Source organism: Pan paniscus, chromosome 3, assembly GCF_029289425.2.
Source record: "Pan paniscus chromosome 3, NHGRI_mPanPan1-v2.0_pri, whole genome shotgun sequence".
In the NCBI taxonomy this organism is placed as follows: Eukaryota; Metazoa; Chordata; class Mammalia; order Primates; family Hominidae; genus Pan; species Pan paniscus.
Genome location: NC_073252.2, coordinates 81,603,641 through 81,630,827, shown reverse-complemented (window position 1 = coordinate 81,630,827; position 27,187 = coordinate 81,603,641). Strand labels below are relative to the sequence as shown.

Genomic DNA, 27,187 nt, shown 5'->3' with positions numbered 1-27,187 from the left:
TTCCTAAAACATCTATCCCTGGTTTATATACCATCTTGGCTTCTGGTGAATTTTTCTTTGAATGCATGACACTTTAATGGCTTACCCGATCTGACAGACAGAAGCTGAAATTATATCTGATCAGTTTGTCTTACACAGCATTTAATTAAGACTATTATCAGTAGGATCTCTATAAACACTGTGCCCATTTCATAAATGTGCCATTTCATAAATGGGCACAATGTTTATAGAGATCTTATTGATAGCAGCCTTATGAAATGATTTTAAAATTCAGTGCTTGGATAGGATGCTTATTCAAAAGGGTCAAATTTACATAAATTAATTTACATTTTAGTTTTTAAGTAATTGGAACTGTCCCTCAAAATTTTAGAGGAAAATGTACAGGAATATGAAGGGTGTTCATCTTTTATGAATTGGCTCAAGTCAATTGTAAGAATTTCAGATCACTGAATATTAGCCTGGAGGTTCCCCATGGGCTAAAGAATGATTTTCACAGACTCTTATTAATTATATAAATATTTTATATTCAAATCAATTTTTTTCAAAGCAAGAGATTACAGAACCAGTGTGCAATTTAATGGTCTGACTCTGGATTAAAAATTCAAAATTAAAAATATGATTTTAGGCCAGTTTTTTAGCCAGTGCTTAAAGGAAATTACCCAGAATACAGACCAAAGACATGAGAACATAAAAGAGAGGTTAAAAGACACGGAGGGCTAAGAACATCTAAATATATATTTGTAATTGGTATTACAGAAAAATAGGGGAGAGAGAGTAGGGAGAAGTAATGTTATTTAAAGAGATAATGACTAAGAACGTTCCAAAACTGATAAACCAATGCCCAGATTCAAAGAATCCCAGTAAATTTCAATCAAAATGTTTGAAAGCAATAGGCATAATCACTCCCATTAAGAATATTATAGATGAATGGAGAAAGCAATTATTAAGTAAGTGTGAGCCACACAGGAGATCAATGAATATGCAATCAAGCACAAGTTTTTAAAGTTTTATAATTGTTTGTCTATGGTGTGCTCAAAACACATAAATTATTATCTAAGGTTTTAGTCCTACTGTTATTAAAATACTAGCTGTAGCTTCGTCAATTTTAAACTACTAAGAGATGAAGTTTGACACTATGGAAATTGTAATATTGTATGCTTAATAACAAGCCATTAATAATGAATAAAACTAATTTATTCACTTAGCAGAAAGTGAAATTATAAAATCATGCTTTCAAGAAGCAGTACTGTACTATTGTGAAATATGCCAATCAGTTAAGTTTATGTTATAATACATGTGATCCCTATTCCTGTATGAAAATTTCTCATATGGCATAAAATGTACCCTAATTGTAACCTCTGAATAAACAGTAATATGCAGAATATACATTAGTGGTATAAATTAATAGTGAGGGTAAATGGGAAACTCTAGTTTTTGAAAACATATGAAACTAAATCATCAAATCTTGATTGCTACTTCTGTTTACTCAAATCTTGGATAATTATTTGGTCACTATTTTATGCTACTTTATGACTCAAATAAAATTACATTCACTTCTCATAACTTTTGCTTCATCTTACTTACTTTACCTGATGTTAGTGTTACCCAGAATGTATTATGAGGATAGTGGGTAATGAAGATAGGTAGATATTCTAGTTTCATTCTTAGTCCTCAATAAAGACTCTGTTTTCCTTATTTATAACATGTTTCAATTCCATTCCAGTTCTGTTTCTTCTTCTAACCTTCTTGTTTTGTCCATGCTCCTGTCATTTGGACAAGTCAATAGTAATTTTCCTGGAATATTCCTTGCCAGATAATTTCTGTCTGACATTAAATTTTAGTCTCTTTCCATTCCTGGATTCTATGGAACAGGCAACACAGTTCCAATTTTGCCCTGTAGGACCCCATGTCCAAATCATGACTCCACTTGCCTGGGCTGCCAGTATCCTGCATACTTCTTGAGAGACTGTGCTGTTAGAGGCAATTGTGAATGTAAATGGCCTGTCATCCCAGTGTAAGCTAAGCACAAGTAACTTTGATAATAGAAATGTATATAACAAAATCTTTAATGTACATGTGTTCTTTGATCTTCATGATAGTTTGTATTTATTTTTATGTTAAAAACATTATGCAAGCCAGGCACAGTGGTTTACACCTGTAATCCCAGCACTTTGGGAGGCCAAGGCAAGAAGATCACTTGAGGACAGGAATTCGAGACCCACCTGCCGACATGGTGAAACCCCGTCTCTACTAAAAATACAAAAAAAAAAAAAAAAATAGCCAGGCATGGTGGCATGCACCTTTAGTCCCAGTTATCGGGAGGCTGAGGCAGAAGAATCAATTGAACCTGGGAGGCAAAAGTTGCAGTGAGACAAGATCACAGCACTGCACTCCAGCCTGGAGACAGGGTGAGATTCCGTATCAAAATAAATACATACATACATACATACATACATTATGTGGACACATAAATACTGACAATTCAATAATAAATTATAACATCCTTATGTAGTTGATTTGTGTCTATCAGAAAATATAATTGTATCAGTATTGAGAGTGTCTATTTTTTCTTCATTTTTTACATATTTTTAAATTTCATTTTCATTTTGTAATTTTTCAAAGTAGAAAAACATTATTTGATTGTAACAGCCAATGTTTTGAAGTGTATGCTGAACCTCCGCTCTCTCCACTGATAAGGGGTGAACCAGCAATTGTGCTTGTATTTTTGACTCAAGATAATACAGCTGATTGGACCAAATTGTCCCTATCAGATTATTTTACTCCAGAATTGGAACTGAGCTACACAGGCAATGAGTCTCGTTATTTTATCACATTTATAGAGTCCATAGCCTAATTCCTAACATTTCTGAGTTCATAAGTTTTTTTCATTTTTCTTTGTTTTTGTTTCTTAGGGACAGGGTCTTACTTGTATCCCGCACTTGGGAGTAACAGTGCCAGGATCACAGCTCACTTCAGCCTCAAACACCTGGCCTCCAGGTATCCTCCCGCTTCAGCCTCTCAAGTAGCTGGGACTACAGGTGCCTGCCACCACATCCAGCTAATTTTAAAAAAATTTTTTTAGAGATAAGGTCTCAGTATGTTGCTCAGGCTTGTCTCAAACTTCTGGCCTCCAGTGATCCACCTTGGCGTCCCAAAGTGCTGAGATTACAGGCCTGAGCCACTGCTCTCAGCCTGAGGTCAGGAGTTTTAATGCTTAATTGCAATTGAATGAGACATCTTCAATCCTTTCCCTAAATTCCTAAATTCCTTGTGTGTTTCAACTAGTTTGAAGTTGTTCGCCCTCTTAGTCAAGTCACGTCTAATATATTGACTTTCAGAAAGCAAAACATGATTTTCAGTAAGGTACTCTACCTTCAACACTTCCTAAAGTTACTCACAAGTGTCAAGAAGTTCAATACAATTACTACACAGTATACCAGAATACTGAAAGAGAAATGCAATGATCAGTATGAGGAAAAGTTAACAAAACAAGAATTATAGAATTATAAACATTTTTCTCCTGGTGTACAGATTCAGTTTTCTGGAATGGATGGGATTTTCAGATACAGCTTAGGGTGACCTTTGTATATACTTCTTATGAAAACGTTCTATAAACTGTGGTTGTAGACAGCCTGATTTAAGTGGTAGGCATGATGACCTTTAAACTGTTTCATTTTTCCATTTATCTGGAATTTCATGTGTATTTTACTTTGGAAATAAAACTAGTTTCAAACAGTAAGTCCATGGACAGTTTAAAACTGATATACTTCAATTATTAGTTTACATCTTCTGATTATTCTACATCTTAAGAAGTGATTTAGAAATTGTTATGGACTAATAGAAGAAATGCTACAAAATTTCAAGCTATTAAGAGAATAAGGTGTTCTACAGGAGTGAATTTTCTATGTAAATGAAGCTCAATTAATTTCTAATATATTAACTGTTAATTGATGGAGGAAATTTAAAAAAATTTAGGCATACCCATATCCCTGATTTTCTAAACCAAGAAAATTGGATATAATTCCACAGTCTCTCAAGGGATATCTGAGGGATTCCATAATATTTTTACCACTTATATCTGTTTTCCATTTTTCTATTTTCCTATCTACATCTGAAAACTTCCCAGAGTTAATATTGATGATGGGTTTGAGAATATAAAATCTTTTCAAATTGGCAATGCAACCATCTTTACAGTATACTGTTAAGATTTGAGCCTTACTGTTCTACCAGCAGTTTGCTTGGTTTTACATTTTAAAGATCAGACAAAACACCATAGAAAAGGCATTGAGACCTCAGTTTCTCTCTTTTGAATCTTTCAGAGAAAAGGTGACATGAATGCTTCCATTGATAGCATGCTTTCATTTAAATGATTTTGAGAAAGCCTGGACTATAAATTGACTAATATCAGGAAAACTAGTTGAATGCTGTTGATGTGTTTAGCATTTTGCTGGCTATAAGTTTGCTGAAATGTAAATTCCAAGCCCTTAATAATTCTTACCTTATTATTTAAATTGATCATATTTTACTCAGGCAAATATTAGCAAAACATATTACTATAAGTAACTTTTAAATATTAAATAAGTAACTTTAAAAAATATTTGATTAAAAGCATGGGCTGGAGACAATTATATCTGTATCTATTATCTACAGCTATATACACATTCACAGTTTATACTTAATTACAGGTCTGTAGGGTACAAAGAGTAAGACAGCAATTTTAATTAATTGATTAGATTAACAAAATTATAAGAATGAGTACTTTGTTACCCAAGATTTAACATTGTCAATTATACTTACTATATGATGTGAAAAACTGATGGAATATTCATTTAATTTTATGCCTAAACTGAAAGCTATAGGCTAGCAAGCAGAGGTCTTCAAAAAAGAAAGAGATTACAGAGAGCCCATGAAAGCATATAAACACAGCTGTACAGCAAAATTACTTGGAGAGGTTTTAAATTTTTTTCATAGCCCCTTGTCCCTCAAGATTCTGATTTGCCCATTTTTTAAAAAACTTCTCAGTTAATTTAAAATTTTGGCTAGGGTTGAGCACGATTATATGAAAAACCATGATGACAAAAATTGTCTTGTTTTTAATACCTTTTTGGCATTTAAAAACATCTTATTTCAGTACTATTAACAATAATAGCAATAATCAAAAGAGGAACTCTTTTAAATAATATTGCATTAAATTTAGAAAATAGGTCAAACAAGAAAACTACAAGATACGGGAGTTTACAGAGAGAATAGTGAACTTAAATCTACCTTAAAGAAAATACTATTTATTTAATAGTTTCATGTAAACGTGACACTTTTATATAATAGTAGGTAGCCAATTTTCTGGGTGAGCTTATGTTTTCCACTTTCTTAAAGTGTTGAAGAGATGAACATTAGCAATATATGATTCCTCCTCAAATTTCAGGGTATGTTTATGCTTTTCCTGTCACCCTACAGCTTTTTATCTTAAAGAGAAGTTTAAGAAACTAACAACTTTTAAAACCACTATTACAAAATATCATTTTATATCCCAATATATAAAAGCCACACACACAATAAATTCAATTATTGTAAGCGAATGTGTAACAGAGTATAAAAAACACAATTTTCCGAGCAAATATATTTAAATCATTTTTAATAAATACAAAAAAGTTGTTTAGCATTAATTTGCATGTGATCAGGAATTTTTTAAACAGCAAGCATGACATATTCAATAAAGGTCATATGATCAACTAGTGGCCTTTCCCAATTACAACAAGGTCACAATTACAAATATTATTGGTTCTTGAGTTATTTTCATGAACCAGAAAACCTACCAATAAGTATACTGTCACCCAGAAAATTTCAAATTTCACATAATGTGACTATTAAAGTTTAGTTTTGGAGGTTCCTCACATTCTCTCTGCATGTGATCGTATTATTAATTTGTAGCAAAGGAAAAATACTTTATTCCTTTTATTTTATATTCAAATGTAGCAATAAGTATGACATTTTTTAAAGTTTTCACTCACATCACATCTACTGGAAACATTTCATGAAAGGTGATGTTCCTTAGTTTGAAGCACATCAAAACCTGAATTTGTATCTGCTCAGGAAAATCTTGAAAATTTATAGAAGACCAACAATTTTAAAATCAAGTGTAGTGCAGGCACCCAAGATTAACAAGCAATAAGGACCAAACGTGGATGGTAAAGTTTAATTCATGAGAATTGTGGCTCAATAACTGAGTTTTACTTATGTCTTTCTAATTATACGTTACACCTTTTTACACATTATGATCAGTTTAAAGCACAATCAATTGCTTCAACGACTATGTCGAATACGTTAAAAATAAATTCTGAACAAATCTATCAGTACTATTTCTAAAGTAATTCTGCAACTAACTCTTGCTTTCTTAGCATCAGTTGTTTTTACAAATAAACTTTGTTGGAAATATTCATGTATAGCCAATAATACAGTTTATATAGCCAATGCAATATAGTTTGCCTTTTGGCATCATGTTATGGCAAAGTCTTCTAAAAAGAAGCATGGAAAACTGACATTTTCAAACCTAGTAAGCTAATTCAGCAATTGCAATCCCACCGGTGGCATCCCTTGGGATCAGTTCAGGCGTCATTCTATAAACGGTAACTTACAACAAAATATTTAATGAAATCAATACATAATCCTTGAAGCCCAATGGGATTAAATGTTATGAAACCAACAATATGACAAATGAAAACACATCTCTCCGACCACTAATAAAACTGATAAAATTAGAAAAAAAAAGAAATGAAGGAAGTGCTTACTTTTGCTTAATCAACATTAATCATTTTTAATACATGATCATTACTTGTGAACCAAAAAAGAAAACTGCAATATATTCCCAGAAACTAAATTGTACCAAAGTTAGTAAATAGCTAGCATCACAAAAACGAGTATTGCTTACTGTACAGTACAGTTTTATTGTTGAGTGTTTGCTTTTTACTTGTTTGTTTTGTTGTGTAGAAAACCATGTAATGGCTCCCTTATTGAATGAATATTCCCCAAAAGGCATGAATATAAATTTGAATTAAAGCAAAGAAAAAACACAGGTTTTTGTTTTTTGTTGTTGTTGTTTTTTGTTTTTTTGTTTGTTTGTTTGTTTCGTTTACCTTTCCTGTAATATATGTAAACTGGTATGTTGGTGTACTATGTAGAAATCCTAGATTTCCAGAGCTTCAAGAATCACACAGTGATGATGGCTGCTGTGAGGACTGAATGAACTAATATGCATAAAAAACTTAGAACGTTGACTAGTATGTGATGGGCTCTCTGTAAGAATTATACTCTGAACCATTCCAATTCAAAAAGTAAGGTATGAAACAAACCAGTAATGAATATACATAACTTTGTATTTGTAAATAACCAGATATTTAACTTTTAAAAGAGCTTACACAAGCCTCCGTTAAGAAACCTGACATTCAAAGATGTTTCTATTCTATCTCATGAAGCAGAATTGCAAGATCATTTTGAATTTAATCTTTTTTTAAAAAAAAAAACTAGAAATACATTCGAAAAAGTTTACACCAGCACAGAAAATATATTTTTAACCATATGCATAACTCAAAGCTAATTCTAATTAATAAGTTTGTTATGGATTTACTGAAAAAATGTGTTCTAGTGTGCAAGTTAATTGCTAGTTTAATAAGAGCTGAATTTGTGATAAGATCCATTAATAAAACAAATTGTTTAGATATCATAAATTTATCTGAATTTCTCAAAACATTATTCCATACATACCTAGGAATTACACACATACACACTCGCAAACATACACACATCACTGACACACACAGCTAAGACCCTATTAAAAGATCTTTGGGAACATTACTGTAAGCTGAAACATAAACCTGTAAATTGTTCTTTCCTATTGGCAATATTAGGTAATGTTATGTATTAAATACATCATCGAGTAGTTTGAGGTGGGATGTATAACTACCTTTATAAGTATTTCTTCATATATAAACAAACAAAAATAGAATATCTCAACTTAACAAGATGGAAGACACAATGGTCTAGATATGTTGAAAATTAAGAATTTTACCAAAAAAACAAAATTATGATATATAATATTTATAAGTAGATATCAAATAATTTATTACCTTCCCAAATGACTTTCACATGAACTTTCTCTACTTTAGTATTTTAGTTATGATGCTTACTATGATAGAATAACGACTTTTAAAATATTTGTGTGTCTACATATGTATAATTTATCTACTTTCTCAGAAGTTAAAAAGGGAAAAATGCTTCACTTGGTTTAATTAACAACAGTCTCATGTTTCCTGTGGTTTCTTCTTTTCAGTAATTCTGAGCTCTTAAATACTGATGGAAAATATTAATATCTTTAATATAAATTTTAACAGCAAAATATGGATATTAAATAATTATGTTAAATATTTACTTTAATTTTTAAAGCATGAATTCAGTAGATAAAAATATGACTTGTCTTCTTCACACTGTTACAAGTGGTTTTGGTATAGTGTCCATGTTTCTCAAGCATGCAGATGTCAAAAATAACTGCACCCCTCCCCAGTTAAAATTTTACACTTCTGCATACTTTAAATTAATAAAAGGGAAGCACGAGGTGCCTATGGGACCTCAATTAAAAGGAAAATGAATGGCACTATAGGGTAGCAATGGGTCAGGTAGTAATCCCCTTAAAATTCTGAATGTTTTCATATGATAAAAAATTTGGTCATTGCTTCAAAAACATGCAGATGAATGTCAGTGTGCCAGGAGACTAATAACAAGAATAATCTGTTTAGTAAATCTATTAACATAACCTCATATTTCCAAGTAAATAATAAATATGTCTGTGCTTCACAGACATGTGTCTGAGGGCATCAGGCATAGAATACATTAAACAAATTATTAATGGATGCCAAAGAACCATGATAATGCAGAAGGTGACTTGAGCTACTTCCTTTCTTCTTTCATTGGAATGATGACCGGCCATGCCAAAGAAAAGTACCTATAAAGCTTTGGTGCTCTTCTGGAATCCATGATTATATCATGGCAGGGTTTGTGTCCCTCAACCAGGAATTCAAAAAGAGCCACATAAATGCAAATTATACTTACCAAATAATGACAGTAAAATAATAGATTCTGGGTTGTTTTTAAAAATAAACTATGAACTATTTAAGAAAAAAATTTTAGAAACATGGCTCAAGGGGATCACTTATCCAAACCTGAGATAAATTCAAAATAGAGAGATCCCTGAAAAGATTTCTAAACATTAAGATTGGCACTTAATACAATCACTAAAATTTAAAAAATATATATTAAATGGTTATATTTCTTCCATTTTATAATCAAACACATGGGAACATGAACAGGAGAAAAGAGAAAAACAGCCACCCATCTTAGCACGCTAGTGGCATCATAGCTCATTAAAGAACTCCCAGTACTAAATTAATTTACATGTTTTATATAGTCTTTAATTTCAAGTCATTATAAGAATGAGATGCACTTAAAATTTCAACTAAATTCAGTGGGTGTGACATGAGTGATATTAACACCAATTACAGGGCATGGCACAGGAGGTAAAAAATATTTTTGAATGAATATTAGTTAAATCAGAGTAGTAGCTATAAAATAATGAGATTATATCTCTATATATGTACATGTATTTATCTACATTTTGTACATACCATAACTCTTTATGTCATTGTACAACTGCATAAAATAGGTATAATCTTATGGGCCAAAGATATCAGTGTTAGTATATATAAAATGTATTTTCTGAAAAATTGGCCTTATTGTGATAAATTAAAATCCTTTTAAATTGGTTCATGGAAAGGATTATAGTTGTTAAGAATCTTGTTCTATAATTTAGAAGCAATTTCCACGGAGCATCCCTAGTCTCCCCACAAGAGCAGAAGCTCCTTTTGATTTATTTAAACATTAAAAGAAGAAGAAATATGTAAAAAGTACATCAAAGTTTAAATAAATAACAAAGAATTCTGATCCCTATCACTGAAAAATCTGAACTGCCAGAATGTCATTGCACTCAAATAAAATTTTACCACATGAAATTTAAAATAAGAATAACAGTGATAAGTTTTCTGGTCAATATTCCATAAATGCTAATAATACTGGTGCCATCAATATAGTAGCAGCTCTTTGCCCAAAGTATAGATGAGCCTTTTCTGGGGTCATACAGAAACTGTTATTTACAACGGTTTTCACATATACACATATTTATAAATTTATAACTTATAGTCAGACATTAAGGGGGCAATGCGGACTTTACAAGACAAATATTCTTAAAGTATCTAATAATGCATACCATATAGAGCAATTTCATTGCTTGCCTTCTGGCATTGTGTACTTCCTTATACAATTGCACACATCCCTAAACTATACAGAAGAGCTATGCTATATTTAAATGTATAAGAAAATAGGATATCTTCTATTTCAATGTATGAATAAAGTGCACATTTTAAAACTAGGTGACAAAGAAAGTGTTACTGGAAGGGAATTAAAGAAATACATTTATTGGCTCATGTAACAATTTTATTTTATTAAGGATTATGGATTACCTCTTGTGAGGGAATTTTTAATGTCAAGGCTGTCTTCTTAGCAAATTCCGTTAATAAGTTGCATTTGTGACCTTGGTTTTATACAAGCATGCAAAGCATATAATAGAATCACATGGAAACAAAGAAAATTTTAAAAATTAAATGAGGCAAAGGAATAGCAATTTTTGCTGATATTTTGCTTATTTCCATAGATACTCCTTTTATTGATTTTATGAACATACCTATTTATGCACTATACTCAAATACTGTACAAAACTGCAATAAATGTTACTATTTGACTACTTATGTTTCTACAAAAACACCATCGTAAAGGTGCATGTTTTAGTAAAAGTCAACTAATAACTGCTAATGTACATGTCAATCAAAAGTATTTGAGGTTTGCCAAAAACTTTGAATCTAGGCATAATACACAATCTTTAACTTTTATTAGCATATTTCGGGGCATAAATAATATTTTAAGATATTAAAAGAAAAATGAATTTTACCCATTAATAACTAGCAATTATATAAAATTTAAAATTGTGTTTTCTAATTTAGCTGTGTGTGTGTGTGTGTGTGTGTGTGTGTGTGTGTGTGTGTGTGTATGTTTGTGCACGTGAAATAATCCACAATCTATTGGTGATGTTTTAAAGTTGCAGTGTAAAAATGTTCAACCCTTACCAAAACCTCTTCTGGTATACAAAGCTGTTGTAAATTTGAGTCAGCGAAATTTAAAGTTGCAATTTACAAAAGCAGATTTACATTAATTCTTATCTGAAAGAACTGCTTTCACAAGAGAAAAATGTGCCAATTAACTGCCCTTTCCTTTATAATTAGTGGCTTCTGAGTCTTGAAAAGAAGCCTTAAGGCAGAATTTGCAGTAAACAGGAAAGAGGAGAATCATATAAGTGCTTGTCATAGTGTGGGGCACCTATGAATTCTCATCAGTGGGAGTTCTTGGCACAATTTTCTAATCCAATATGCATGTTGCTCCACAGCAACCAAACTGGATGCTTTTTCCAGTCTCCAGCACCAGTAAAATTTAGCTGATCAATGTCAATACAACACATACCTGGAAATGTTAAGACACATTTATTTTCTTTTTTTTTAATTAAGGTAGTTTCCAATGATTAAAATAAATTGTAGGATTTCAATTATTACTTTCAAATAAACTCTGAAGCTAAAAATGTAATGACCATGACATTCCAATAGTTATTACATCGTAGGCATAATTAACATCCTGTCGGGCTGACTCATAATTATTTGAGCTTGTCATGCTGTAATATGTACACGGCTATAGATACTATATAGAGTAATTCATAGCTGATTTCAAATCTCTAGTTTTTCTTATGTGTGCCAAGCTTCCAATTACATTAGCAGGGACTCTGAGCACTCATGAATGGAGCTGATGTCAGATACAATGTTTGTTACTTCAAAGGATTCATCTAGGAATGACAATGTTATCTTCCATCATAATTAAGCAACAGTAGAAAATACCCCTACTTAAGAGCTAAACCAAAAGGGTCCACAAAGGGTTGTACAGGATCCCCATTTTCATCTCATTTAGAAGAATAGGAAATTAATCAGGTCATTTGAAATTCACTTTAAATCAGGTCTTAGGGTAAATCTTTAAAAAAGGCAATGGCTGTTTTCGCATGGAGTGCTTTCTGTCTGCAGTTCCATGAGTTAGCAAATGCATGTCTCCATTAAAGGTCTACTGGTAAGCTATGTCACTATATACATACTGTACATGTTGGATCACAAATTAGCAGTTATTAGTCAGACTGTACATAGCAAAACAAACCAAATTTAATGTTGCTATACATCCCAAAGATAACATGGGTCTCAATTCAAGGACTGACCCCTAATACAGGTTCTCTGTTTAAATATGTAGCCCAGTAAACTAAATTAAATGTACCAAACAAAACTGGAAAAACTATTCTGGACATTCTGTCAATTTTGCTAACACTGTTAAAAGTTTTCTTGGCTTCAGCTGGCTTGTTTTCTGGCTTCTTGTTGGGTTCTGGCGTGGTTGCACTCTTGGAGATGGTGGAGAGAACTGGATCTTTTGAAAGATTCGGGGCATAATTGGCAACAGCCACTGCATAAGCGTTGTTCTGTATCATAACGGAAGCCTTTTCTTTTTTCTATTGAAAAATACAAAAATTAACAGAGTGTGGGTTGAGTCTGCTACTTAACATTTTCTAAAGTACACTTCAAATTCTGAAGGAAGGTATCCTAATACAAATCATCATGCATTAGCAAAAAACAGAAATTAGGAAAATAAATAAAGGTGTTTATTAAATTCCAAATCCATTACGGTGAGAAAACCCCCAGTAAAATTAGTGGTACCACTTTCCTGGGGAATCTTATTGGTTGTGGGTTGACATGGAAAATAACCAATAGAAAAATGCAACTTTAAAAAACAATATAACTTTTCTTTTCTCATGAGTCAGTCAAGTATTTGTCAAATGAATGACTGAATGAATAACTGAAATGTAGAAATATTTTAACAAGAGGAATGATAGTCTACAATGAATGATCCCACATTTCTAGCTTAGTAACAGGATTCCCTCCCACCTCACGTCAAAGTCATACAGCAATGCTTTACTCAGATGACGGGAAGTTGTAACCTTATGAAGATGGCAGTGCAACAAATACTAGAAACACAGAAGGAGAATAAAATACAAAGTCTTGGATTTTTGCTTAGCTCATTCCGTTTCACTTTATAATCTCTAGTTCCATTATCACAAACTCTTGTCTGAGTCACTATTATCTCCTGCCTGGACTTTGTGTCCGTCTAGCTTGGCTTGACTTTGTCCAACCATTAGACACATTATGGCCACAGGGATCTTTTTTAAGACATAAATTGGATCATTTAACTTCTATGCTTTCATCCCTTAAATAATATTTCATGGAACTTAGAATGAAAACAACATTTTTTTTACAATGGCTTCTTTCTTTTGCTCATTACTTATTGGCTCCCCTGAAATAACCTCAGTTTTCAAAATACTTTCTTGCTTTGGTGCCATGCTTTTAGCCATGATATTTCCCCAGCCCAGAACACCTCAGTTTTGAAAACCTGGAATACCATCTCCCCACCCCATTTTTCACATGAACACCAATTCCTTCTCTTATTTTGGTCTTGGTTTAAATGCCATTTCCTAAGAAAGGACTTTCTTAAGGTCACTCTAACTAAACATCTCTTTGCTCCCATATATGCTCATTCATAACACTCTAATTTGTTTCCATTATGACATTTTTCAAAATGTGTTATTTCTTAGTCATGTGATTATTCGACTGACATCTTGCTTTCTCATTCAATGAAGGCTGGTGCTGCTTCTGTCTTGTTCACCTTTGTAATCTTAGCACTTAGCATGAAGCCTTCCACAAGTTAGCCACATAATACATCAGTGAAATAATATATAATTCATTTAATAAAATGAAAATATAAATAGTACTTATCTGTTTCTTTACTAATATAAATATATTTTTGGTTACTTGAATACAAAGTAAATTGAGACAGCAGTGAATTATCCAAAATAGTGAGCAGGGTGTAAAGCAACAGATATAGAGGACAAATTGGTCTACAATCATATTTTGACTCTTAGTTATTTTAATTAAGAGCTCTCAGAGTGTTCAAATAAGTTTAAAAAGGAGCTCTGAAAGCCCAGGAGATTCTAAAAACAGTCATGGATTACTCATCTTTCACTGGCCTGAGTTTCTTCCTCTCCTTTTTCCCCTGCTGACATTCTTCCAGATCTGGCTTAATTATGAAAGAAGGAAGGATGAGAGATCACCATTTGTAACTTTGTAAAAGCTACAAAATATCTCTTCTTCAGTAATGATGCATATAGTTCCCATGTTACAAATAGAGGATAATGTCCAAGTGAAAAACTGATAAGGAAATTATAGCGAACACTTTTTGAGAACTAGAATGTGTCGGGTTGATTGTTAGCCAAGGTGACATCTCTGACAAACCTCACTATGGGATAGGAAGTTCCTTTATTAACCCCATGATATAAGTTCAAAAATGAAGGCTAAAAAAGTTTTCTGACTTGACCAGGTCTGCGCCTATTAAATGACTGAAAAAGCGCTCAAACTTAGATGTATCTGACTTCTAAACCTCTGCTTTTAAACACCATGCCATATGATTTTTGGTCTGAGGAAGCTGTTTGAGACATGGAGTATGCTTTTTCCTAAAATATTCTTGTTGAGGTTTATATCTCTAGGTCAGTCTTCAAAAAGGGCTTTCAACTTATAATGTATATAACATATAGTGTTTATATTATTATTTGAATCAAATTGAAACATCATTTAAAATGATATCAGATTGCACATATAAAGAATCTGGGCCTTGAGAAATTTCCTTAATGTTTTTCTTCAGCTTGTAACTTGACAAAAGGAAGATAATGATACTAAAGGTATATCAAACTGTTGTAATAAACAAATGGACAGATATATTATTCTAACCACACTGAGAAACATATATTCTCCTAGTGGAGTGCAAATCATAACTATTACAAGCCAGACAGTGATTACTGGTGTACAAGATGTAAAGGCAATATAATTTATTATGTGTTAGGTAGAAGAAGACAAATATTTTGTTGAAGAACTCAAGGAAAGTTTGATGGAAGTAGGACATTTATGTTGGATGAGGAACTAAGGTGTAAGATTTAGGCATGTAGACAAAGAAACATAAAATATAAATATATTTTTTTGCAACAGGAGTCTCCAGCTAGAAACCCTATACTAATTTTAACCAATATTTTCTTGCCCCTCACTTGAATACCCTTCAGTTGCACATATATGCTCAGGAAATACAGGTACAAAGTCTCTGAAAAACTCTAGAGCAGAGGGACTAACCAATCTGAACAGATACTCTGACCAATCAGAACTGACGTTGGTTGTAAAATACAAGCAGCAGCACATACCAGCCAAGTATCAACCCTGCATATTTGTATGTTGGCACTTTTTGTTTTATGCTAACACTGTGGACTCTTTAATAAGCAGTGTTAAAACTCGTTCCAAGTTATGTTTGCAATTTTTATTGACAGCTATAAATAACAAAATTCACCTTACTTTCTTCATTGTTTAAAGTATGGCTTCACTCTCTGAATCAGCAAAAACTTCAGAGTAGGGCTCAGAACTTAAAAAGGTAATGGTTTTGGCTTCAAAGTGCTCTCTCGTAACTTGGAAACTACCATTTTCAGGACCAAGTAAGCAAAGTTCAACAGCTATAAGTACCATTTTTAGTTAAGAACCCAGTTGCTGGCACCTGTAATTTCCTACCGATTCACTGAATGAAGGGCAGGGCAATCCTATGGTGCTGCATCTTCTCAATTCCTAGTCTCAGCACAGCAAAGCTTTTCTGGCTCAGAATTTTACAAAGTCTTATTTTAAAGGGGAAAATAACTCCCCTCAGTCCATTTAAAAGTAATAACTGCAAATCTATAGTAAAGCAGACTGCTTCTCTTTGTTTAAAATTAAAACCATGTTTATGGAGAGAAAAATACTGTTGAATTCATAGCTGACTTACAATTCTAAGATCTTCTAAAGCAGAGTCTATAGGTTAAGTCTACATAATATATATTATTAATATTCTTTATAAGACACAGATTTGATAGTGATAGTCCCAAAGAATATCCATACCCTAGCTAAATGATATTCAGGAGGTATTACATGGCCCTATTCACTATTGACTGCTATTAAAAATAACTGTGTTGGGAGAAATCATACTATAGAGACCTCTTCGAATATCATGCAGGCTTTGGATCCAGCCACACCATCAGCAGGCTGAATCCTTGGGCCACATGACTGATTTTACTTTATTTAATGTAACTTTTAGCTTACACTCAGAACCTGAAGAAAAATAGTCCAATGAAACCTTTTGTGTTAATGATTAAAAAGAGTACTCATTTCCATAAATGAATTTTTTAATGCTTATGTTCCTATACAATTTTTGTTTCTTTTGAAAACTAGAAAAGTTCGGATAGTTCTGACTGCCTAATTTCCTATTGCCTCATCTCATGCTGTATTTCTACTTTAAGGCACCTAGATAGGCCACTTCATATCACTTTTGAGAATAAGGCCAGGTATAGCCAAAAATATACACCGTGTTCCAGAAGCCGATTTTAAAAAAAGGTAATGTTACAAGTTGAGAATGGGATCAGTGGGAAGGAGACTGGGGATCATGCAGGCAAACTGACACTATTTTCTATTAATTGTAAGTAATTCTCATGGCTTTTGAAAGCTATGCGTGAATGACTGATAAAATATCTCTCCGGAATTCTTAACCACTAAATTTCACTAGACTTCTCTACCTACACATCCCACAGGTAATTAAAGCAAAAAAATGTCCAGAAGTGCACTCAGCTTCCATCCACTCTCACTTCCTGCCGAAATCTGCACACTCACTTGTACCCCCTAATCTGTGACTGGTAACACAATTCAGTCAGAACTGATAATTAACTCCACATTGTCCCCTGGTTACCTCCTTACCATAACCAGGCTAACACTGATTCAGCTCTGAGTCACATCGACCGAGACAACACTTTCTACTGCGTGTACTTAGTTGCCATTTCATGCTTTTCTGGAGGACCCTGGAGCTTGCCTCTATAATGAAACATGTATGTATCTTTTTCACTTTTGTTTTCCTTTCACTTCATTGTAAGCTCTTTGAAGGCACAGACTGTGTATTGCAGAGTTCCTAGCATAGTTCCTGGCTCAGAGCAGGCTCAGAAACGTTTGCTTAATGATAAATGAGTGGCATGTAACTAAAACGCTTACTATGATAAAAATGTATATATAACATATAAAGTGTAACAAGATAATATATTATATAGACTATAATAAATACTTTATCAGATCAATTGATACAGAATTCAATAGCTTATTCTACAATTCTATTATGTAAGTCTCCTGAACGTCTTCAATTTCACCATCTACAGATGTGTAAGACTGGGAAATAATTAAACAGGCTAAATTTAAAAAAATCAAAGCTTGTGGAAGCTGTTTTACTTGTGATTTAGACCCATATCAGAAGGTGAAGATTTGATTTATAAACAAAATAAAATATATTTTTTATATATTATCTGGGTGGGGGTAGAGTAAACTATGCTGTTACACAGTTTGTTGAATGTTCAGTTGTCAATTAAGTGGAATGAAAAAGAAATATAACCCACACAAATTGATTTTCCATTTTAAAATGACGTTTAGTAGGCTTAAGTATGTTTTGAGTGTATTACTTTATTGAAGTCTTTGGATGTATATTTAAAATATCAAGTCTGGAAAAACCCGGATTACAGAAATTAAAATGTCTTACACCATGGTGTCAAAACAATCTTGACTTCCTATGAGTGATAGAGAAAATAATTTGCTAGTAACTTCAGCCAATGTTCTAGCTAACATATAAACACCTATGAGTAAAGTGACCTGGCATTTGAATGAAAATAACAATTACATGGTTTGGAGTCAGAAAGAATCTTAGGGACTGTTCCTTACAGTAAAGAAATGGGGCTCTCATTCAAACACTAAATATAATAGGCTTTGGAGAAAAAAATCAGGTCTCCAAAGTGCAAATCTATGCTTTTTCTACCATACCATGTTGCCTTTTTACAGTTATTGTGGCTACTAGAAAGCCCATTACTTGTAAAATAACAACGTGCTCATTGGTCAGATAATGCTATTGTTAACTGTCTACTAATCATCCTGACTGAGAAAAGTGATACTTACAGAAGATTGTTTGAAGGTTAAACAGTCCATCCACTTCTCTAAGTACTCTAAAGTCTTTTCTTGGAATAAACTGGGCCATGAGAAAGCTATATACTTGGACCATATTAGCTTAGCTCCTTGAAGAATTGCTTTCACTGAGTTGTATGTTAATGTAATGCCTTCAGCTTTTATTGAAGGGGACTACAAGAAACATCAATATGAAATCCATTATTGCGTTTATTGGGAAAAATTTGACATCACTTTCTATAGTACCCAGCTTCCCCTAATTAAAAAAAAAAAACATGATATTTTGTTTTTTCAAAAGGCAATTTCAGTGTAAGGAAAAGTTTTTCTCTGAGAAAACTTATATATCTAAAGAAAAATAACTCTTCCCTCCCCCAAGGTGTTACTTTGGTCACCAAGAAACTGAGAATTTGAAGCTTAACTGCTATTGCTATGGACTGCAGCTAATGTGCTGGCCCAAAGATGAATGTATTTGAGTCTATTTTCTTTCATCTTGATTTTCTAATTTTATTTCTATTTTATTTAATTATAATTTAAATGCATGCATTCTTTGATGAACTGCCTGAAATATTTTGGAACAAGGCAGGATGTTATAAATGCAAATAAATAAATAAATACACTTGAAAATGTGATGTTTTCTATGAATTAAATAAAATGACTCATAAAACAATAGCACATTCCATAACTGTTTGCATATTTTGTTCCTACGTCTACATTTTGAGTAAATTATTATCTAGTGTTTTCTATAATTTCCTTGGCCAGTTTGGACTCACTGACTCAGATTTAGAATTGAAAGCAATCTCAAGGAATTAAAGTAAATACATTTTTTATCAACTCAATAAGATATGTACTAAATACTGTGCTAAGTAACAGTAGATACAATGATGAATAAGGCAAAATATTGCCCACTCAGATCTTGTAAACTTGTGTAAGAAACAGACTTATTTACAATATAACTATAATGTAATGAGATGTTGTAAAAATAATTTGTACCAAATGGTGTCAAAACACAATTTGGGGAATGAGAGGAGTTAAATACATTAATCTGAAAAGTTTTCATATTATGTAAAATCAGATAGATCTTAACAAATAATAGGAGTTTGTCAGTTAGCAGCAGAAGAAGAGGTATTATTGCAAGAGGGGTCAGCAGTTCTAATGTTATGGAGCTGTGAAGAGGCATGGATGTTTGGGAAAATGATTGTGGCTAGTAATGGTTAGAGAAAGAATATGATTATGAAACTTAGATCTATCCTCAATCCTGGATTTCACTACCTATTAGATGTGTGATTCTGACCAAGTAACTTTATTGACCAATTCTCATTTCTAAAATAGAAATACTCCCAGTCACATGGAAGCAAAAACATAATAAAAAATCTTCCTTATTATTCATTATAGAAACAAACATAAGAGAAAACTATATACTTGGACCATATTAGCTTAGCTCCTTGAATAACTGCCTTTAATAATTGATTAAAGAACTGAAGAGTTAGTTAAATGATCTGATTTATGATTTAGAATAACTCTGACAGTAATGTAGAGATAGATAAGAAGAAGACATGATTAAAAATAGAAAGGAGTAAAAAAAACTATAAAAAGCATGAGAGATGGTGAAAATATGGTCTAAGATATGTAAGGAGAATAATGGACAAGATTTAATGACTGACTAGATGTTGAGCGATACTTCCAAGTTGTTGGCTTATAAGATTAGGTTGTGGCATTAACTGAAGTATCAATTAGTGATGAATAACTAGGTATGGGCAGTGGAAAGATATAAAATCTATTTTCTTTTATCCTTTCTAAAACAGATATTGTTATATTCAGTTTGAGACTGAGGTTGAGATGTTATATTCAGGTAGAAATATTCCAGGAATAGGTTAGATATATTATCTCGTAAGTTAAAAGGTATGGTGTATAGTTATCAATAATGACCTTGAATAGTGAAATGAAGGCATGGGTTTTAAATTTTGATTGGGTAATACCTCTTTAACTCATACCATATTTACTGAGCACCTAATACATGTAAGAACCTGTACAAAATGCCAGAAAGAAGTGATGTGTTAAACAAAAATGGTCATTGTCATGATCAGTGAAAGAGTTGAGACAGAAATATGCAATTACAAACTACGATAAAGGTTCTAATGCAAAAGAAAAGAGTACTGCACACACTTGTAATGGAGGCCTAATCATTTACAAGGGCAGGGGAGGGCTCGGAAATTTCCTGAGGAATTGATATTTGTGCTGAGGATGGCAAATGGGGGGACAGTATGCTTAGTATTGCAGATATTCATGCAAGCATTGTCCGTAAAACCCTTAAAGTGAGAATCACGCAGTGAATACTCAAAACCAAAACAGCATTAAAGAAAGCAGAATTGACTGTCTTTAGGGATAAACAAGAACAGATGCCAGGGAAGCTGGGTCCACTCTGAACTCTGGCAGAGAATAAAAAAACAGAAAATGAATAGTGGCAGCTGCCAGGATGTGAGGGAAGAAAGCAGATACTCTGAAGTTTGATTTAAGAAAGAAAAGAAGAGAAAAAGTTGCTGTGCTGGGCCTGAAGAATGATTCTGGAGCATAACAGTTAAAAAATTTAATGGGGATTCCTTGAGAAAAATAGGAAAATTATTTTCAGATCTTAAAGTATGGAGGTTATTAGTGCTCTTCAGCTACAAGATAGTAAATGAAAAGGAAATTAGATTATAGTTGGTCGAGAATTAAGTTGAAAGTGATAAGATAACATTGCAAGCAATGCTTTAAAAAAGTTTGAATACAGAAAAGAGGGGAGAAACTGAGGATGTGGGAAGAAAGTGGCATAGGATTAGAAAGTTTTCTTCTTGGCAAATTAAGCATACTAAGCATCTTCATAAGCTGAAAGAAAGGAGGCAGTTGAAAATAGTAAGATGGCTTTGAAGACATAAAATAAGAAAACAATAACTAATGGAACAGGTTTGAGAAAGCAAGAAGGAAAGAGATCCAATCAAGAGCTAGGATGAAAGAATTTGTATTGAGCAAAAGGAGAAAAGGAAAAACACTGGATATGAAAAAGGGTTCCATAAGAGCCTGGGGTTGCATAAATAGACACCTTTGTATTAGGAAAGGCATAACAATTCAGAGTTTGATAATCTGATCCAGCACTGTATTTTTCTAATGATAAGATTTTCTTGTCTAATTTCACAACTGAGGCTAAAAGTAGTGTAAAATCCTGCCCAAGCTCACAGAGCAAGGTAGCTCTGCCTTTTAATATAGGGCTCAAATGTAGCTTGAGTATAACTGAGAGTGTTTATTTATTTATTTGCAAAAACTTAATTTAAGTAACGGTGCACATTCTACATGTAATATGTCGAGTGTGCACATGTAAACAGGTTAAAGACATATGTCTTTTTCTTAAAACATACAATATCAATATGGAGCTGAATCATTATTCTTATGGGGCAAATTGATAATTGGTATTTTATGAATTTTCAAAGAACTTTTCATTTGCTCGTTGGATTGACAGATTACCGCATTTGCTCATGTTTACTAATGTCAAAACAAAAGGACTTCCATAAGCCTGGTTAGTCAGAAAGGACACTAAAAACAGCCTGTCGACAGAAACTCTGTACTTAAAGAAAATTATGATTTTCTGCTTAAAAATTAAGTATAAGGAATATCAAGATAAAAGTATATTACACTGAAATGTCTTTTAGGCAGATAGGCTACTTTAGGGCACTCTTCTGGATATCCTTTTAGTTTTAAGGACATTTTAATTCTTGGTCTGAAGGTAGGTTTATGAAACATCTCTCAAAACTCATCTGAATCATGAAATTGGATAGAATACCCACTGATAAATTCATTATAATTTTTTTTTTACAAAACTTTCCATGAAGGCAAAGAAGTCCTCCCACTGGTATTATATTGTCGGATTTAAGATCACAAACTCGTTCATTCTTTTATACAATAAATATTTATGAAATGCCTGCTAAGGACCAGGCACTGTGCTGGACACTCTAGCTGTGGAAAAGGAAATGAGAACAAGCAATGTCTGATATATTGTTTTCCTGAAGTAAACCACAAGAACTAAAATAACATAAACAACGTTAATTCTTTTCCTGAAAATTAGGTTGGAACCTCAGTGATTTTGACATAGATTTATCCTGGCTATGTGTAATTTGGCATATGGATAGACTTAAATCCACTATACATGAGGAGTAAGCTATTGCTTTTATAGAGCATTATCAATTATTTGTTTTTCACATTTAGAGGTACTTCTGTTTTCCAAAGTAAAGAGTTGAGAAGGCATATCATTTCAGAATGTCAATTTGGCACACTCTAATATTAAAATAATATATCAATAAATTTATATATGGAAATTCATGGCACAAAATGTTTATCTTTTGTGACATATTTACAAAGGTCTAATATTTTATCTCCAAATAATTAGTATAAAGGTGCATGTGTAACCAATATACCTTAAAAAATAATTGCATAGATACCATGAAAAAGCAGTACACCATATGGGCAATGAAAACATAAATCAATATTAAATTGTAATGGAAATGCTGAAACAGCCCAGAAGTTTAGCATACAAAATTGACCAGATTCCTTTTAATATCTATTTGTTGGCTCCGTTAGTAGGGAAAACACAACTTATAAAATGAAATAAATCATCAGTCTTATTAAAATTTCTATGGCTTACAAAATTAAGGAAAAAGACCAAGACTTTTAAACTATAACATTTACTGCTTGTATATTTAAACTGTAACATGGTCATAGAAATGAAAAAATATATTCAAATAACTGAAAAAGAAATCAAATCTGCAAGTATGTTAATCCAAATTTAATAAAAGAAGCATTTAGGTTGATACAATGTTAAAGATATCCTCTGAATACAACTTTTTACCATTATTAAGAATATAGATGATTATGATACATTCAAAGCCTCCTCTTAGGCAGATACATAATCTACAGAGTATGAAAGGAAACAGCTGTTATATCAATGCACAAATGTCCCATTAGATTCAGTACTTGAAACCTAAATATGGACAGCAATAATCTCAAAAGAAGTTAATCTTAAAAACAAATAACTTTTCCCTTTTAGACCATATGAACAATTTAAAATTCCTAAGCATTCCAGCACCGACATATTTATTCCATACAACATGGGAAAGATTTTTAAAAAATGCTATCCGGGCTTTTACAATCAATCAGCAGAGACTGGAACAGGTGAAGAGGATTCAATTCATTGATAGAGCCTGGAATTCTATAATAAGTAAAATTAATGCCCATTTTCTTTTTCTAATCTCTTTATAATAATGCAGTGTGGTGTTAAAACCATGAACTTAACAGTCAGACAGGTAGATCGGAGTTCAAGTATACTTACTAACAAGTTGTGTAAGCTTGGGCAAAGTAAATAACTTTACTGCTTCAGATTCTTCATGAGTAAAAATGAGAATAAGAAGGCAGTCTAGTCATAAGGATGCTATAAAGATTATGCGAGAGAGCATATGTAAAACACTTAACACATACAGCTCAACAGATGCTACGGAGTGGTTTTAATGGAAGTATTAGTACTACAAGCACTCCTAAAGGATTTCAGGCAAGAACACTTTAAAAGAAATTGATATGATTCAAATTCATATATATATGGATGTCTTTAATGTCAGTTTTTAGAAACATATCTGTTACAAGCGGAATTCATTAGGGTATTTTCTTAATAATGATAACACGGAAGCTCTCACTTACCTTGTCATTTACTACACTTTTCCCATCCCAAGCCCATCCTCTTTTGGTGAAGTAATTAACAGTTGCAAATTCAATTAGGGCAGAGAACACAAATGCATAACAAACAGCAATAAACCAGTCCATAGCAGTTGCATAAGCCACTTTGGGGAGAGAATTCCGAGCACTGATGCTTAGAGTTGTCATTGTTAGGACAGTTGTTACTCCTGCAAAAGAAAAGATAGGAATCGAAAACATCAATAGGTACTAGCAGGACAGCATGGGAAGTAGCTTTTCTTTCTCCCTCCAGCCCCCAAAGCTTTTACTACTCTTATCCACTAAATAATAATAAATAAATGAATAAATACTGGAATTTATATTAAAGTGTAAAGTTAATTATCATAAATGGTTATGATATTTCGTGATGTAATGACTCTCAAAATACTTTCGGTTTCCATTTTTTGTTCTGTATAAAAATCAACTTTCTTCTTCTTAAGTACTATTGAAGTTAAAAAGACTAGGGATACTGAAGTAGAATTACCTACAAGGAAAAGCAGGCACTTTAAATGGTCCCATTGCCAATTAATATATATTTTTGAAATCTTATAAAATCCTCACATTAATTTGTTCATCATTTATTTGAATCATGTTAAGCAATGGACCAATAACCCACAGAAGTAATCATGAAGGAACTGTGATTTAAACATACTTCAAGAGGCTGGGCATGGTGGCTCACGCCTGTAATCCCAGCACTTTCGGAAGCCGAAGTGGGTGGATCACAAGGTCAGGAGTTCAAGACCAGCCTGGCCAAGATGGTGAAACCCCATCTCTATTAAAAATACAAAAATTAGCCCAGCATGGTGGCAGGTGCCTGTAATCCCATCTACTTGGGAGGCTGAGGCAGGGAGTTGCTTAAACCCGGGAGACAGAGGTTGCAGTGAACCGAGATCACGATGCTACACTCCAGCCTGGGCGACAGAGCAAAAGTCCGTTGAAAGAAAGAACGAAAGAAAGAAAGAAAGAGAGAAAGAAAGAAGAAAGAAAGAGAGAGAGAGAGAGGGAGGGAGGGAGGGAGAGAGAGAAAGAAAGAAAGATATGTTGCTTTCCTCTGAGACTTTTGTACAAAAGAATAGAAGACAAATACACACGTACATATATACATATACATGTATGTACATATATGTGTACATACATACAATATAGGAAATGAAAATAACAAATCAGCAGCAACTGTAAAGGTAATACAAAAAAAGTTGCTTTTTAAAAGCAGTATTATCATCAAAATGTTAGTAAAACTTTAAAAAATTGATACTCTCCTGGTATTGAGGAAGATATGGGGCATTACAAATTTGTGTCATACCTAAGAAACTGTTGTCTAATCCAAGGTCATGAAGAATTAGCCCTATTTTTCTTATCAGTTTTAGAGTTTTATGTCTTAGCAGTGAGTCTTTGGTCCATTTTGAGTTCATTTTTGTGTGTGGTGTAAGGTAGATGTTCACATTCATTCTTTTGCACCTAGATAGCCCATTGTCCCAGCACCATGTGTGAAAAAAGACTTTTGTTTCCCCATTAAATTATCTTGGACACTTCGTTGAGAATCAATTGACCATAGATATATGGGATATCTCTGTACTCCAAATTTTATACCCTTGATATACATATCTATCCTTAGTCAAGTTTTACGCTGTTTTCATGACTATAGCTTTAAATTAACTTTCGAAATCAAGAAGCTTGAGTCCCTTCTTATTCTTATTCATCAGTCTTAGTTTTCTTCAAGATTGTTTTGGCTATTCAGGATCCCTTACATTTCTGTATGTTGTTATGGTTTTGTTATGGTCATTTTGTTCATCTTTGCAAAAAAGGTAATTGGAATTTTAATAGGCATTTCATTGAATCTGCACATGATATTTGGTAGTAATGCCATTTTAATGATACTAAGTCTTTCAATCTTTGAACACAGGATATATTTCCATTAGATCAATCTCTCTTTCTCTATTTCTCTATAATAAACATTTCCATTTATTTAGGGCTTCTTTAATTTCATACAGCAACATTCTATAGTTTTCAGTGTATAAGTCTTTCATCTCCTTCATTAAATGTATTTATAGATATTGTATGTGTTTGGATGCTAATGTAAATGGAATGGTTTTCTTAACATTCTGTTGAGACTGTTCATTGCTTATGTACAAAAACACAACTGATTTTTTCTACATTGATTTTGTACCCTGAAACTTTGCTGAATTTGTTTAATAGCTGTAACAATTATGATGTGGTTCGTTAAGGGTCTTCTATAAATAAGATCATGCAAATAGGGAGAGTTTTACTTCTTCCTTTCCAATCTGTATATTTTTATTTGTTTTTCTTACCTAATTGCCCTAGCTAGAACCTGTAGTATAACGTTGAATAGAATTGGTGACAGCAGACATCTGTGTCTTATTTCTGATATTAGGGAGAAACTTTAATCCTTCACCTATAGGTATGATTGTTTGCATTTTTTTTCACTTTCCATAAATATGTTGTATTATATTGATTTGATTTTTGTATGCTGACCCAACCTTGCATTTCTGGGATAAATCCCACTTTGTCATGCTATGTAATCCTTTTAAAATGTGGCTGATTTTAGTTTGCTAGTATTTTATTGAGGGCATCTGCATCTATATCTATAAGGAATATGGATCTGTAAGTTTTTTATTGTGATTTCTTTCTCTAGTTTGGTATTGGTATCTTGGTAATACGGCCTTATAAAGTGAGTCAGGAAATGTTTCCTTCTCATCTATATTCTGGAAGATTTTGAGAAAGACTGTTGTTAATTCTTTGTATGTTTGGTAGAACTCACCAGAGAAGCCATTTGACCTTGATATTTTCTTAATTGGAAGATTTTGTTTACTAAACTCATAGTTTTATTTGTTAAAGGTTTACTCAGAATCTTGAGTCTATTTTGGTCATGTGTAGTAGTTTCTAGGAATTGTTATAGTTAATCTAGATCATCTAAATTTTTGGCATACAATTGTTCCAAGAATTACTTTATATATATATATATATATATATATATATATATATATATATATATATGAAGAGAGAGAGAGAGAGAGAGATTGAGAGAGTCAGTCTTGCTTGACATTTTACCCAGGCTGAAATGCAGTAGTGTGATCTTAGCTCACTGCAACCTGCACCTCCTGGGTTCAAACAATTCTTGTGCCTCAGCACCCTGAGTA

At 32.7% G+C, this 27,187-nt stretch overlaps 1 protein-coding gene across 14 annotated transcripts in view; it reads right to left on the bottom strand.

The window, feature by feature from the left end:
• Positions 1–5,615: 5,615 nt before the first annotated feature.
• The window catches only part of GABRA2 (gamma-aminobutyric acid type A receptor subunit alpha2), a 151,308-nt gene continuing 129,736 nt past the window's right edge, over positions 5,616–27,187 (bottom strand). For 11 of the 14 annotated variants that reach the window (XM_057302102.2, XM_014344689.4, XM_014344693.5 and 8 more), the window contains 3 exons: positions 23,997–24,199; positions 18,276–18,455; positions 5,616–12,688 (listed from right to left, as the gene is read on the bottom strand). In XM_057302102.2, the coding sequence (XP_057158085.1) occupies positions 12,392–12,688; positions 18,276–18,455; positions 23,997–24,199 (680 nt within the window). In that variant the 3' untranslated portion in view covers positions 5,616–12,391. The remainder of the gene's footprint in view (positions 12,689–18,275; positions 18,456–23,996; positions 24,200–27,187) is intronic. The other 3 variants (XM_057302103.2, XM_003816028.8, XM_063603827.1) reach the window with 1 other exon arrangement.